Source organism: Ovis aries, chromosome 5, assembly GCF_016772045.2.
Source record: "Ovis aries strain OAR_USU_Benz2616 breed Rambouillet chromosome 5, ARS-UI_Ramb_v3.0, whole genome shotgun sequence".
NCBI classification, from domain to species: Eukaryota; Metazoa; Chordata; class Mammalia; order Artiodactyla; family Bovidae; genus Ovis; species Ovis aries.
The window spans coordinates 13,481,140-13,495,020 of NC_056058.1; the positions used below are offsets into that span (position 1 = coordinate 13,481,140).

General features: G+C 55.9%; 2 protein-coding genes across 7 annotated transcripts in view; one reads left to right on the plus strand and one right to left on the minus strand.

Moving 5' to 3' along the window:
• The window catches only part of DOCK6 (dedicator of cytokinesis 6), a 38,367-nt gene extending 24,916 nt beyond the window's left edge, over positions 1-13,451 (minus strand). For all 6 annotated transcript variants that reach the window (XM_042249968.1, XM_042249969.1, XM_042249967.1 and 3 more), the window contains exons 1-16: positions 13,330-13,451; positions 12,949-13,078; positions 11,198-11,410; positions 9,311-9,396; positions 7,575-7,641; positions 7,322-7,471; positions 6,339-6,419; positions 6,065-6,218; positions 5,786-5,913; positions 5,550-5,643; positions 5,011-5,173; positions 1,679-1,796; positions 1,534-1,604; positions 1,203-1,341; positions 1,015-1,116; positions 279-365 (exon numbers count right to left, since the gene is read on the minus strand). In XM_042249968.1, the coding sequence (XP_042105902.1) occupies positions 279-365; positions 1,015-1,116; positions 1,203-1,341; positions 1,534-1,604; positions 1,679-1,796; positions 5,011-5,173; positions 5,550-5,643; positions 5,786-5,913; positions 6,065-6,218; positions 6,339-6,419; positions 7,322-7,471; positions 7,575-7,641; positions 9,311-9,396; positions 11,198-11,410; positions 12,949-13,078; positions 13,330-13,394 (1,848 nt within the window). In that variant the 5' untranslated portion in view covers positions 13,395-13,451. The remainder of the gene's footprint in view (positions 1-278; positions 366-1,014; positions 1,117-1,202; positions 1,342-1,533; positions 1,605-1,678; positions 1,797-5,010; positions 5,174-5,549; positions 5,644-5,785; positions 5,914-6,064; positions 6,219-6,338; positions 6,420-7,321; positions 7,472-7,574; positions 7,642-9,310; positions 9,397-11,197; positions 11,411-12,948; positions 13,079-13,329) is intronic.
• ANGPTL8 (angiopoietin like 8) lies at positions 3,033-4,916 on the plus strand. The gene is made up of 4 exons (XM_012177922.4): positions 3,033-3,347; positions 3,525-3,686; positions 4,440-4,549; positions 4,634-4,916. Exons 1-4 carry the CDS (start codon positions 3,051-3,053, stop codon positions 4,659-4,661), a joined length of 597 nt encoding a protein of 198 aa, XP_012033312.3. The 5' UTR covers positions 3,033-3,050; the 3' UTR covers positions 4,662-4,916.
• Positions 13,452-13,881: the final 430 nt, after the last annotated feature.

Below are 13,881 nucleotides of genomic sequence, written 5' to 3' on the forward strand. Positions count from 1 at the left end.
CAGATAGATAAATTAAAAAAAAAAAAGACAGGCGCGATCACAGACATAGCAAGGGGCAAACTGGGGGCAGGGGGAAGAGGAGAGACCATGCAGAAAAGGCCAAAGCTCCAGCGCGATGGCCATTGGCATGGCCACCCCCGCCTGAGTCAGCAGCTCTCCTGGGAGCCAGCCTTGCTGACCAAAGTCACGTCCATGGCCCAAGGCCAGGCCTCCCAGGACAGAGGAAAGTGTTGCCCAACCCCAGGGCCAGACTCCTGGGTTGCGGCCCCGCCCCCTACCTGGGGATGCACAGAGGACACGGCTGTGAGCTCCACGCTGAACACGCCCTTGTGACCATCCACCCAGCGCATGCCCGGCAGCGCCACCTGTGGGAGGGACACGCCAGGTGGACACGGGCCCACCCTCCCCCGCCCCGACTCAGGCCACCAGCTCAGCCATTGCGACACTGTGGCCTGACTGTGGCCCTGCCTGGGGGAACTGCTGGGCACCTTGCCCCCTGGACCCGCAGCCCAGCCCAGAGATGGGGGCGGATTGTGGGCGGCACTGACGGGGGTCCCCTGGGCAGGCTCAGGGATGCCCAGGACACTCATAGGAGAAGGGAGACTGAGGCTGAATGTTATTGGAGGGAGTGAACAGAAGACAGCATAATGAGAGGACCTGGTGCAAATGAAAGGGTTTGTGCGAGGCTGACACAGCATTCCCATGGGGAAGAAGTGCTCTGGGGAGAGTGTCAGGCAGGCAGGGCTGCAAACAGGGGCCTGAAGCGGCGAGGCAGTGGGGTCTTGGTGGGGAACAGTGAGTGCAGAGGTGGGGGGGCATTAACAAGGGAGGGACACCCCACAGCAGGGAGGGATACACATGGGGCAGGAAGACACACAGGATTAATAACAGGGATGGGTGTGATGAGACCTCAGCAGAGGACAAGGCGCCCAGGGGTGCTGCGGGAAGGAAAGCAGGGCATGACTGGGGTTCTTGGGACCCGGTGCTGGTTGGCAGGGGGTCCAGGGCACGCACATCCGGTGTGAGCACGGAGTAGCTGGGCGGGGGCTGGTCTACCGACACGGGGAGGCAGAAGGGGCCTGTCCTCAGGCGGCCGTGCTGCAGCAGTGGGATCCACTGGGGAGAGACAGGGGGTCAGATGTGGGGCCGGACAAGGGCCAGGAGGGCGGGGCATGGATGGGGAGAGGCGGTGGGGGGCTCACAGTGAAGCCCACAGGAGTCTCCAGGGCCGTGCCAGGCCGGGGCTGGCAGCTGACGTGGTAGAAGGTGAAGAGCAGATGGTGGTTCTCAGTCACGCAGGCGGGAAGACGCAGCTTGAACTCCTCGTAGAACTCGGGAGACCTAGGGGGCCAGGCTGGGGGTTCTGCTGGGAGCTGGGCTCCCCCTTGCCTGTCTCACCCCCTTTGCCAGGCCCCACTGTTCCTGCTGTCTGCCTCAGGTGCCCCCATTTGGACTCCAGGAGCCTGCCCATCCCCCGCACCCCTCTTCCTGCCCATCTGTACCCCCACCAGTCCCCCACCCCAGCCCATATACTTGTTATGGTAGACCACCGGTGTGAAGGCTTCACGGGTAAATTCACTGCAGCTGGACTTGCCAAAGATGACCTGGGGGGAGCAAAGGCATGAGGGACTGGCTGGGGACCAACCCCTGCCCCCTGCCCCTGGGTCCAGCCACTGACCGGCAGGGCCTGGCTGGGGTCCTCGCCTGCCATGTACTGCACTCGCACGGCGAGGTTGCGCACGGAGCCCTGGCGGCTGCTGAAGTTGAGGCTGTGTGGGTACACGTACAGCAGGCTCCTGCGGGGGCAGGGGCATGTCCACGTCAGAGGGACAGAGAGCCTGCGGGACAGTGGCCACCCCACCGGGACACAGAGGGCTGGGTCAGGGACAGTGATGGGCAGCAGGCGGGCGATGTGAGCGCAGAGAGCGGGCAATAGACAGGTACCATTCAGAGCACAGATGAGGGAACAGAGTGACAGAGGGTGGGGATACAGAGGGACTTCAGGGCCACTGAGGGTGCACGGTGAGGCAGAGGAGACACGCAGGTGCTCAGGCCCAGGCTGACCCGTGCCTCATCCAGCTCAGGAGCCTGACTGCCCCTTCCCTCAGAAGAGGCCCCTGGAGTTATATGGCCTCTCTCTCAGCTGGGGAAATGGAGGCGAGAGTTGGAGGCAAGAGCAGGGCTGAGGTCAGGGTTCTGCCTCCCTCCTCCAGAGTAAGCTTATACAGGCCCTAGCAGCCCCCTGGGTCTCCGCTTCCCTAACTATATAATGAGGGCATCAAGCCTCCCAGCTGAGCCTTTGTCATTATCAATGATATTAAGCAACAATAATGTCAATAATTGCACCAAACACTAATGCGGGGCCAACTGTGTGTCGGGTTTTGTTCTAAGCACCTGACGTGAAACGACTCATTTATTTCTTACCAGTAGCCTATTGGGGGGGGGGAACCTCACATCATCCCCCATTTCACAGTCACAGGCAGGGAAACAGAAGCACTTGCCCACAGTCATCCAGGGAGAAAAACAGCAGTGAGCATTGATCCAGGGCACATGGAGGTCCTGGAGTCAGGCTGTGTGGCCTTGAAAGGATCTCTACCACCTGCTCCCCTAGCTTTTAACCAGGTCAACAAAGACTCGGGCATTGCAGGCTTTGAGAAGGTTATGAGACCAGCTACTGTGTAATAGCAGCGGGACAGTTCTGGGTGAACCACTGGCGAGCATAAAAGCCTCACTGTTATTGTCATTACTGTTGTGCCCATCCACAGATGGGAAACGGAGGCTAGGAGCCGTAGGGTTCTCCAGCCAAGCCTGGGCCTATCCTCTCACCAGTGCCCCAGCCCACACCTGGCCCCAAGCCCCTCCCAGCGTGATTCCAGCGTGGCTGGCTGGACATCCGCCTGATGCAACTGTGGTGCCACCTCCAGGCCCTTGCTCAACACGGGGCACCCAGCTGGCTGGTTAACGATTGACCTGAAGTTAACGTGGGGGTGTTAAGGCATAAAAGGCAGCCCCACTGGGGCTGTAGCCACACCCTCCCCAGCCCTCCAGCCATGCCCGTGCTTGTGCTGTGCTTGCTGTGCGCCCTGGCAACGACGGCCCAGCTGGCACTGGTGGGTTTCACGAGTGGCTCAGAGCCAGCGCAGCAGGAGGAGCTGACCCTACTCTTCCACGGGGCCCTGCAGCTGAGCCAGGCTCTCAACGGGGTGTACAAGGCCACGGAGGCACAGCTGACAAAGGCCGGGGACAGCCTGAGCCTCTATGGCCAGGTGCTGGGGCTCCTGGGGAAGGAGGTCAGCCAGGGCCAGGATGCAGCCCAAGAGCTACGTGCGAGTCTATTGGAGATGCAGGTGGGCACTGCAGCTGGGGTGTTGTGGGGTGGGTAGGAGTCTGTGGTGGAGTTATGCCTGGGCTGACCTTTGGGGTTTTCCCAGGAGTGAGGGGGTTCCTGGAATACAGGATTTCCAATGTTAAGATCAGGCTGATTTCAGCAGGTCATCCTACTAACATCCACCATCTATTGGTAGATAGAAGAGGATGGTCTCAAGCTGCAGGCAGAGGCCACAGCCCAGGCGCTGGGGGAGATGGCCCGGGGACAGCAGGTGCTGCGGGAGAAAATGAAGCGGCTAGAAGCTCAACTGAAGGGCGTGTGGCTGGGCCATGCCCGCCAAGAATTCGAGGCCTTAAAGGTAAGGGGTTCCTGGCCCTGGGGGAATCAAGACCTCGATTCACAATCTGACCTCATTTCTGAACCTTCTGTCCCCCAGACCCCCCAGACCCAGTTAAGGTTTCTGGTACCCTGGCCTCCATGCTATGTGACCCCGGGCAAAAGCCATGTGCCTTCCCATGCCTCAGTTGCCTTATTTGTAAATAAGAACAACAACTATGTCTCAAAATAGAGCCAGGGACTCAGTGCAGATAAAATCCTCAAGCTGGGATGGGGCACATAGTGGTTATTCAATAAATGCATACTAGAGCGTTTCTGGAGCACCTGTGATGCACCCAGCACTGTTTTATACCCTCTAATAATCTCTATCATGGGCTTCCTTGGTGGCTCAGAGGTAAAGAATCCGCTCGTGATGCAGGAGACACAGGTTCGATCCCTGGGTCAGGAAGATCCCCTGGAGAAGGAAATGGCAACCCACTCTAGTATTCTTGCCTGAAAATCCCATGGACAGAGGAGCCTAGTGGACTATGGTCCACGGGGTTGCAAGAGTCGAACACAACTCAGCGACTAAATCATCACAATCTCTATCATGCTCAGAACAATCCCACAGAGGGACTCCTATTTCATCCCCATTTTATAGCTGGGAAAGTTGAGGCCAAGGAGTGGCAGTGGCTTGTGGATCACACAGATACAGTGGGAAGCGGGAGAGTCTGGGCAGAATCCAGGGATGGGAGGTGAGGGGGCCCCCAGCTGAGGGTTCTGTCCTGACCCACAGGCCCATGCAGATGAGCAGAACCACATCGTGTGGGTCCTCACGGGTCATGTGCAGCGACAGAAGCAGGAGATGATGGCACAGCAGCAGCGGCTGAGACAGATTCAGGAGAGGTGAGCCTGGCGGGGGTCTAGGTGCGCGAGGGCAGCGGAATAGGGGTATCCCTGTGCCTTGGCTAAGCCTCACCTCCTTCCCAGACTCCACATGGCTGCGCTCCCAGCCTGAGCCTGAGCCTGGGCAGAACTGAGGACCAGTCATGCACCGAGGGACACAGCCCTGCCCCATGCGGCCCCCACACAGGGAGGAGCTGCCCATCCGCTGAGGTCAGCCAGGGCGCTGGGCCCTGCTTCCAGTCACGGAGCAGAGAGGGAAGCAGGCGGGGACGCAGGCAGAGAACATGGACGGTCGAGGAGGGGTGGAGGAAGGATATGCCCCTTCATGCCTATACATCCCCTATTAAAGCACAACAGTGGCATCTCAGGCCAGCGTCTGTGTGTGTTGGAGGGGAGGAAGCAGACCTCACTCGGCATGATGCCCCCCATATTCAAGTGCCCGGCTGCCCCAGAGGTTGTACCTGTAGCTGGTGTGGGGGGCATAGACCTCACGGGCAGGGAACTCCAGGATCTCCTTGGTGGGCCGGCCCCTGGGGTCTGGGTAGGGCTTGACGTGAAGCAGCTCCGGGGAGAGGCAGAAGTGAGGGTTCTCAGGGGCCGGGGAAATGTCGATCTTGAGCTGGGCTGGGGAAGGGGAGCCAGTTTGCACCTTCCTGGGAGTCTCCACCTGGGGTCCCCTGCCCCGCCCACACACTCTGAGCTCAGGTCAGGGCTCTGACCCTCCCACAATGCCCTCTGGTGGCTCCATCTTTCAGGTGCTGTGGCAGGAAGTCACCCTTAACTCCTGTTGCAGCCTCCCATCTTTGAGGAGCTCTGCCCACATTCCCCGTTTGACCCACTACCTGTCTTCTTTATTCTGCTTCTCATCTCTGGCCCCCACTGGAAGGTCACCCCTGAAGTCAGGGCTTTGTCTATCACAGTCACCAAGATCTGGCGCAGCAGATACGGGTTTGAGTGACTACATGAGTAACACGTCTCATGCACGGGGCACACCACGCACCGGTCACGGGACGCAGGCGTCGCAACAGGGATGTCGGGCGCCGCATGTCAGCCAGGAACTTGAAGAGGTCCTCGTCACTGAGCCGCTCAGCCTCCTGCACGAACCCGCCCCAGTGACCCAGGGTTGAGGGGTTTGGGGATCCCCAGGGATCGTGCGGCCGCAAGAGGGAAATGGGGATGTGTGTGGGGTCCCCCTCTCTCAGCCCCCTGCCCACCCGCCACCCCCAGCCACGACACCTGCTTAAAGAAGTTGGTGACGGTTAGTGTGGCTGGGCGGAAACCAGAGAAGCTGCAAGCGTCGTCCCCACTACTCGTCCGGTCCTGGGGTCCCCGACGGCGGCGGTCAGTCCAGGCTGGTCGGCGCTCTAGGGAAGACGGTGATGGAGCGACAGAAATGAAGGGTGCGGGGAGCCAAGACACTGCACACTCAGGCCTGGTACCTAGTCCGGCCAGCAGAGGGCGCCCCTTCCCCACCCTGGTAGCTCCGCCCCTGGCCCATCGGCCCCGCCTCCTCACCGCCCTCTGAGTCTGAGTCGCGGTCTGGCTGGCCGGCGCTGCTCACGATGTTGGCCAGGTGCACAGCCGTCCAGGCGAAGGGCATGCGATAGCGGCCCAGACGGTTGCAGAACTGCTCAGCCGCCAGGCGCAGCTTCTCCAGCTTCTCTTTGTTCTGGGAGGAGACCCCCGACACACCCCACCCCCAACAAGCTCAGTGTCCCAGGCCTGCTGAATCCAGGATCTGCTCTGCGGGGGTACCCCTTCAACGCTCGCCCCAGCCTCCCACGCTCACCTTGGCTGTGTCCGCCTCCTTCATCACCATGTAGGGCTCGCAGCACTCGCTAATGTCTCCTTGCTGCAGCACCTTCTCCAGCTGAGGGGCGGGCAAGCCCAGTGAGGTGCTGCCAGGACCCCACCCTCCCCACCTCACTCCCAATCTCTCTGACCTTTACCGTCACCCAAACATTCCACCCAGCTAGGGCTTTCGCTCCAACACCTCCCACGGCTCCCACTATCCCTTGGACTGAGTGCTAGCTGTCAGCCTGCATAACTAGCTGCCCCCGCCCCCAAACCCGACTCCATTTTTCCTCCCATGTTTATATCTTTATTTCTTAGTATAAGCAAAGTCCACTCCAAGCATGGCTCTAGGCCTGGACTCTAATCCTGACCACTTGGGGGCTGTGGGACCTTGAGCACATTCCTTCTGGATATTGTGCCTCAGCTTCCCCATCTGTAAAATGGGCCCCATCCCAACCCCCACCTTCCTGGGCTGGGAGGAGCAAAGGCCAGAATCCTTGGGAAGCATGACTGACTGGAAGCAGTGCCTGCCTGAAGGTGTCCAATTAATGTCATTAATTAATTGATCAAAAACTAACTGAACATTTGGGGAAAGGAAATTTGAGCTCACTCCTGGAAACAAAATCCCAAACCATGCACCAATTAAGTTTTCCCACCCCTAATAAGCTGAAAAACTCAACCAAAAAAAAAAAACAAACAAACACCATTTTAAATGTCTTCCCACATGTGCCAGGATGCCATTTCTCCCCAGGCTGCCTACTCATGGGTGTTAGCTCAGCTGTCACCTCTCCAAGAAGCCCTTGGTGATTTCTCCCCACCTGGGTTCATTCAGAAGCTCCCTGTGGGCTCAGGCTTCCTCTTGGGCTTCCCCCATGATAGCTCTGCTCACCATTCTTGGTGACATGTCTTCTATGAGAGCAGGGACCTCACCTGTGGCCTTCACCATGATCAACCCCTTGCCAGCCCCAGTTGGTATACCTTGATGACCAAGAAGATGTCAGGCGAGGGGTAGGTCACAGAGAAGATAGCAGAGCGGGCCAGGGTCGAGATGGCAGGATGGGTGATGTGGGCCCGCAGTAGCCCCTTCATGGAGTCCGAGTTCAGATCAAAGTAGAAATTCTCTGAGATCTAGGGGCACAAGAAACAGCTGAGCCACCACCCCCAGGAAGACCATCACCCTGCAGCAAGGAAGAAGAGCGGGTGGGAGGAAGGGGAAGAAAGGGGCTCCTACCTTCTTTTTCTCTCGCACATCGTATAGGGCCAAGATGCCAAAGATGGGCTCGATTTCAATCTCGAACCTGCAATGAGTGGGGGCTCTCTGGCAGCGGCTGATCTTGACCCTCCCATCTCCATATGCCCTCTCCCTCTTGAGGTCCAGCTCAGCCTTGGTGCACTGGGAGGGGAGGGCATCTGATTCCCACTGGGTCACAAAGAAGCACCATCTAAGGACTTGTAGGAAAGGCCTGTCCCATTTTGCAAAAGGGGAAACTGAGGACTATCCTGGTGGTCCAGTGGATAAGAATCCCTGCCAATGCAGGGAACACGGGTTCAATCCCTGGTCCGGGAAGATTCCACATGCCACGGGGCAATGAAGCCCGTGCACCACGACTCGTGAGCCCACGCTCTAGAGTCCATGCTCCACAACAAGAAGCCACCAAAATGAGAAGCTTGAGCACCACAACTGGAGAGTAGCCCCTACTCGATGCTACTAGAAAAGGCCAAGGCACAGCAACAAAACCCAGCATAGCCAAAAAGAAAAAGAAAAAAAAAACCTTAAAATTTGAGGCTCACCACTGCCCTGCATGGACCAAACCCACCCACCTCTTGGCCTCATTTTTCCTTTCTCCAGATCTTTGTGTGTTGTGTCTCCCACCTAGAGAGCCCCCTGTGGTCATCCCAGTTATACAACTTGCATACAGTAGACGCTCACTGTTGGTTGAATGACTGAATGAGCCTACAGAGCTGGTTCCCAGCCTGTGTGTTGGAGGCAGGCGGCCTAAGGCCCACCACAGCCTCAGGCCAGATGGGGCCTCCCTTTCCTGCCTCCATCCAGGCAGGAACTCAGGGTAGGGAGGGGCAGGGCCGGGCTTGGGGCCAAGGCCACATCCTGTTCCGCTCCATTCCCACGCACTCTGGCTGCTCCCCAGGGCCGATGTGGAGGGGGCTGTGGCAGCAAGAAGCCAGGCCCAGGGTCACCAGCGCCCCCTTTGGCCTGGGTGTCAGCTGCAGACTGGGCGAGGGCCAGACTCTGGCTTCACAAGTCACTGTGATCTTGGGCACAATGACTTCACCTCCCTATGCCTCAGTTTCCCACTTGTACCCACAACGTGATGTTGTGGTGAAGGTCAGAGATAATACACATGGAGGGCTTCCCTGGTGGCTCAGGGGTAAAGAATCCGCTTGCCAGTGCGGGAGACACAGGTTTGATCTCTAGTACGGTGAGATCCCGCATGCCCTGGAGCAACTAAGCCTGTGCACCACGACTACTGAGCCCAAGTGCGGCAACCACGGAAGCCTGTGCAGCTAGAGCTCACGCTCTGCAACCTGAGAAGCCACCACAATGAGGAGCCCAAGCACGGCAGCTAGAGAGGAGCCCCTGCCCGCCGAAACTAGAGAAAGCCAGTGCAGCAACGAAGACCCAGCACAGCCGAAGTTTTTAAAAAATTAAAATAAATTTTAAAAATTTTAATAAAAAATACACACACACACATACATATAGAAAGAAAAAATAAACATGGAAGGCTGAGAACTGAGGCTGGCACACAACCGGAACTTAGGGTTAGTGGCTCTGAATAATGAAAGAAGTCTTATTTCCCAGCCTGAAAGTCTATGGGGGGGTCCCCGTGGTCTCAGGGCTGCACACAGTAATGGCATGGCTCGCACAGTGAGTGCCGACTGTGTGCCTCACCGTAATCCCCCATGGTCCCCCTCGCGTGCCTGAAGGGAGGGACGGATCAGCACACTCACTTAAGCGACAGACACTTGACCAGGATCCTCTGTCCAAAGTGCTCTCGTGGTGGCTCTGGGCGGTTGCAGCGTTCCACAGCCTCATCCTGCCAAGAGCCGAAGGGGCAGCTGGGACACATCCTCCAGGGAGGGGTTGGAACGCGTGGCCTGAGACCAGCTCTACCCTCAACCTGATTAAGCTTTCAGTCCCTGGCCTCTGAGCCTTTGCACATGCTGTTCCCCCAGCCTGGAATGCCCTCCTTCTCCCTTCCTCCTGGCCTGGCCAATACCTGCTCATCAGCAGGTCACAGTTTAGCTGGCACTTCCTCCAGGAAGCCTTCCTCCACCCGGAGGTATCTGACACTCCAGGTCCTCACCAGACCCTGATGCAGGGGGCCCCATGGCTGGGACACGGAGGGCTGTGAGCAGGACAATGTGCGTGCGTGTGTGCTAAGTCGCTTCAGTTGTGTCCGACTTGTTACAACACTATGGACCATAGCCCTCCAGGCTCCCCTGTCCCTAGGATTCTCCAGGCAAGAATACTGGAGTGGGTTGCCATGCCCTCCTCCGGGGGAGGTGAGACGGGAGAGGTCTTCCTGACCCAGAGCTCAAACCAGCATCCCTTAATATCTCCTGCACTGGCAGGTAGGTTCTATATCACTAATGTCACCTGGGAAGCCGTGAGGGACAACGACACACGGTTCATCATGGCACTACTCTGGGTTGTCATTTCCTGTAGGGAGGTCTCTTCTCCACCAGACTGAACTTAGAGGGCAGGGACTGGGTCTATCTTGTTTATGGCTGTATCCCCAGTGGCTGCTATGTAACAGGCACTCACACATCCTGGTTGGATAAATACAGAGGTATGTAGTAGGTACCTATTATAATGTGGTTGAACAAACATAGATGTATACAGAAAGTATCTAATTAATGCTGACTAGACATACATACTAGACACCCAGTAAGAACTGGTTGAATAAATATAGGGCTATACAGCAAGCACTAACTAAATGGCTGAATTAAAACACAGATGTATATACTAGGTGCTTAGTAAAAGTTAGTTGGATATAAACAGACGCTCAATAACTTAGTTGCTCAAATGCTGTTTGCTTCAATAGAAAACTATACAGTAGACATGCAGTGAACACTGACTGAATAAATATGAGTATACAGTAAAAGCCCAATAAATGCTGGGTAGATAACAATAAAGGGATATATAATAAGTAATAGTCATTAAATAGAGCTGACTCATTGGAAAAGATACTGATGCTGGGAAAGATTGAGGGCAGGAGGAGAAGGGGGCTACAGAGGATGGGGTGGTTGGATGGCATCACTAACACAATAGACATGAGTTTGAGCAAATTTCAAAAGACAGTGGACAGGGAAGCCTGGCGAGCTATCGTTCATGGGGTCGCAAAGAGATAGACACGACTTAGGGACTGAACAACACAGTGAGTGCCCAATAAACACTAGGTGGATAAATACAGGCATATATAATAGGTGCTTAATGAACAGTGAAGTGAAGTCGCTCAGTCGTGTCCAACTCTTCGCGACCCCATGGACAGCAGGCTCCTCCGTCCATGGGATTTTCTAGGCAATAGTACTGGAGTGGATTGCCATTTCCTTCTCCAATGCTGGTTGATTAAATGCCGTTTGTTTAAAGACTATACAGTAGGCATACAATAAATATCGGCTGAGTAAATGCAGCAGCATATAGTAAGTTCCCGATAAATGCTGGCTGGATAAATACAGGGGTATACAACATAGGAGAATCCAATAAGAGCTACTGAATTAAAATGCAGGGTATACATTAGGCACCCAGGAAATCTCACTGGGATCACACATAGGGACACACATCAGTTGGCTGTGCACTGATCTCAGGGGCTGTGCAGTTGAGCGGGCACCCACCTCGTCGGGGGCGGGGTAGAGCGCCAGCAGGGCGCGGGGCCGGTGCTGCCGCCGCAATGCCTCATTACGCCGGTCCACATCCTCTGGGGCCACGCGCTCCAGGAGGGAGGGTAGCAAAGAATCCGCCGCCAAGTTCCTCAGGTCGAAGATGCCAGAGGCACCACTGCTTCGTGGGGTGTCGTCCAGGGAACCTGAGGAGTGTCGGGGGTCATCCTGCCAGTGGAGAATGGGCATGCTCAGGACCAGGGGCTGAGGTCACCATGACAAGGGTCACCTGAGGGCTTTGCTGACCTTCTTTCTAGAAACTTCTGTCTGGAGATATGATTATTATTGGTAAAAGTAGACACTCAAAAAATATCCGTTGAAAAAATTAAGACTCAGCTGGCCAGTGAAGGACCTCTACTAAGCTTGCCATGCCTCAGTTTCTTCATCTGCAAAATGGGTATCACCCTTTACTATGCTTGGGAAGGCTACTTCCTAGTCTGGGCATCACATGGCCCTTGCCTGGGTCAATCGGAACACAACAAAGTCAGCCCAGGCCCTTGCCTGGGCTGGGCCAATGAGAGCCTTTGAGGACTTTGCTCACTGTTGCCAGGGGACGGAGAGTTCTTCTCACTGGGGCTGTTACTAGCCCAGATCTGCCAGACCTTCTAGACTCAGCTCTGGTCAGAAGCAGATTTGTTGGTGCTGAGTTGCTCAGTTGTATCCAACTCTTTTGTGACCCCATGGACTAGAGTCCGCCAGGCTCCTCTGTTTATGGAATTTCCCAGGCAAGAACGCTGGAGTGGGTTGCCATTTCCTCCTCTAGGGCATCTTCGAGACCCAGGGATTGAACCCACACTCCTGAATTGGCAAGCAGGTTATTTACTGCTGAGCCACCAGGGAAGCCCCCAGAAGCAGATTACCCTAGTTTAAATCCCAGCTCAGCTCTGTGACCCTGGGTCTCTAACCCCAATAGCTAAGGGCCTCAGTTTCCCCAACTACATTCATAAACAGCTAACAATGGAAACAATAACAGTAATTATATGATTCTTGGTAAAAGTAGGCACTCAATAAATACTGGTTGACAAAATACAGGTCCAAAACTCAAAAGGCCAATGAAAGCCGTCTACTAAGCCAGGCATGCCTTGGTTTCTTTTTTCTTTTTTCTTTAAATTTTGGCTGCACTGGGCAGCCTGCAGGATCTCAGTTCCTTGCAACCAGGTTCTAAAACTGGGCCACAGCAGTGATAGCTATGGTTAGTTGAATCCTAACCACTAGACTACCAGGGAACAGCCCCCTCAATTTCTCTATCTGCAAAATGGGTGTTGCCCTGCTTCACCAGATGAAAGAGGACAAGTGTAAAAACATTTAGTATACACCAAGCACTTAATAGGGCTTCCCTGGTGGCTCAGATGGTAAGAATCTGCCTCCAGTGCAGGAGACCTGGGTTCGATCCCTGGGTTGGGAAGATCCCCTGGAGAAGGGAATGGCTACCCACTCCAGTATCTTGCCTGAAGAATTCCATGGACAGAGGAGCCTGGCAGGCTATAGTCCATGCGGTCACAAAGAGTTGGACATGACTGGGTAACTTAAAAAAAAAAAAAAAAGCACTTCATAAATGCTGATAATTACAGGGCTGATACATTTCCTGTGGGGATGGAGGCTGTTCAGGTCATTGCCCATCACAGAGGATTAAGAGTTGAAGCCTCAGGCAGGCCGTGCACACACATCCCCGCCCCCGATAGTGACCCCTGCCAGGGCTCCCTCACCGAGTCCTCGGGGCCGGACCTCTCATCCCCAGAAGCGTCCTGCTCGAAGACCTGGCGGGTGAGCCCCTTCTGCCTCTCTCGTTGAGTCTCCGTGGTGATGGGGTTGTACGCCGCACTCAGGTGCTGGTATCTAGGAGGATGAGAGGGTAGCAGAGATGAGGGCTCCCCAGGGCTCCCCGAGGTGCTGACTGACACACCCACAAGGCTCACGTGATGCCTGCAGGGCCATCCATCCACCGGACATGCCGCTGCACAAGTCCACCTACCCTTGCAGGGACAGTGGGCGGATAACCAGGAGGAGTGGCAACAGCAGCAGACAATGGGCTCCTCTGGGCTCAGACCTGGCCTCTCTACCCTGAGTTGCCCCCGAGTCAGACCCACCTCCTATGGGCAATGATCCAGTCCTCAGTGTACATTTCCACGGCAGCTCTCACCTGGGCATCCATCTTTCTGCACAAAATACAATAAGGGTAAACAAAAGCAGAGAAGTGAAAGCGTCCGTCACTTCAGCCATGTCCGACTCTTTGCAAATCCCATGGACTGTAGCTCAACAGGCTCCTCTGTCCATAGGATTCTCCAGGCAAGAATACTGGAGCGGGTTGCCATGCGCTCCTCCAGGGGATCTTCCCAACCCAGGGATCGAACCCAGGTCTGGCACATTGCAGGCAGTTTCTTTACTGTCTGAGCCATCAAAGAAGCCCCACACAGAAGCAGGACCCAGTGTTAACTCTCTCCAGTGGCCTGTCCTTCTGTCTTTTTCGGGGATACAGAGGTAAAGGCTCAGAGAGGGAAGGGGACTTGGCTAAGGTCACACAGCCAAGCCAGAAGCTGAACTCAGGGCTTTCGGGGGCTTGGTGGGAGAGGGATTGTTGATGTGAGGTACAGAGGCCGCGTGGGGATACAGACAGGGAGGGTGTGGGGCTCAACCCACCC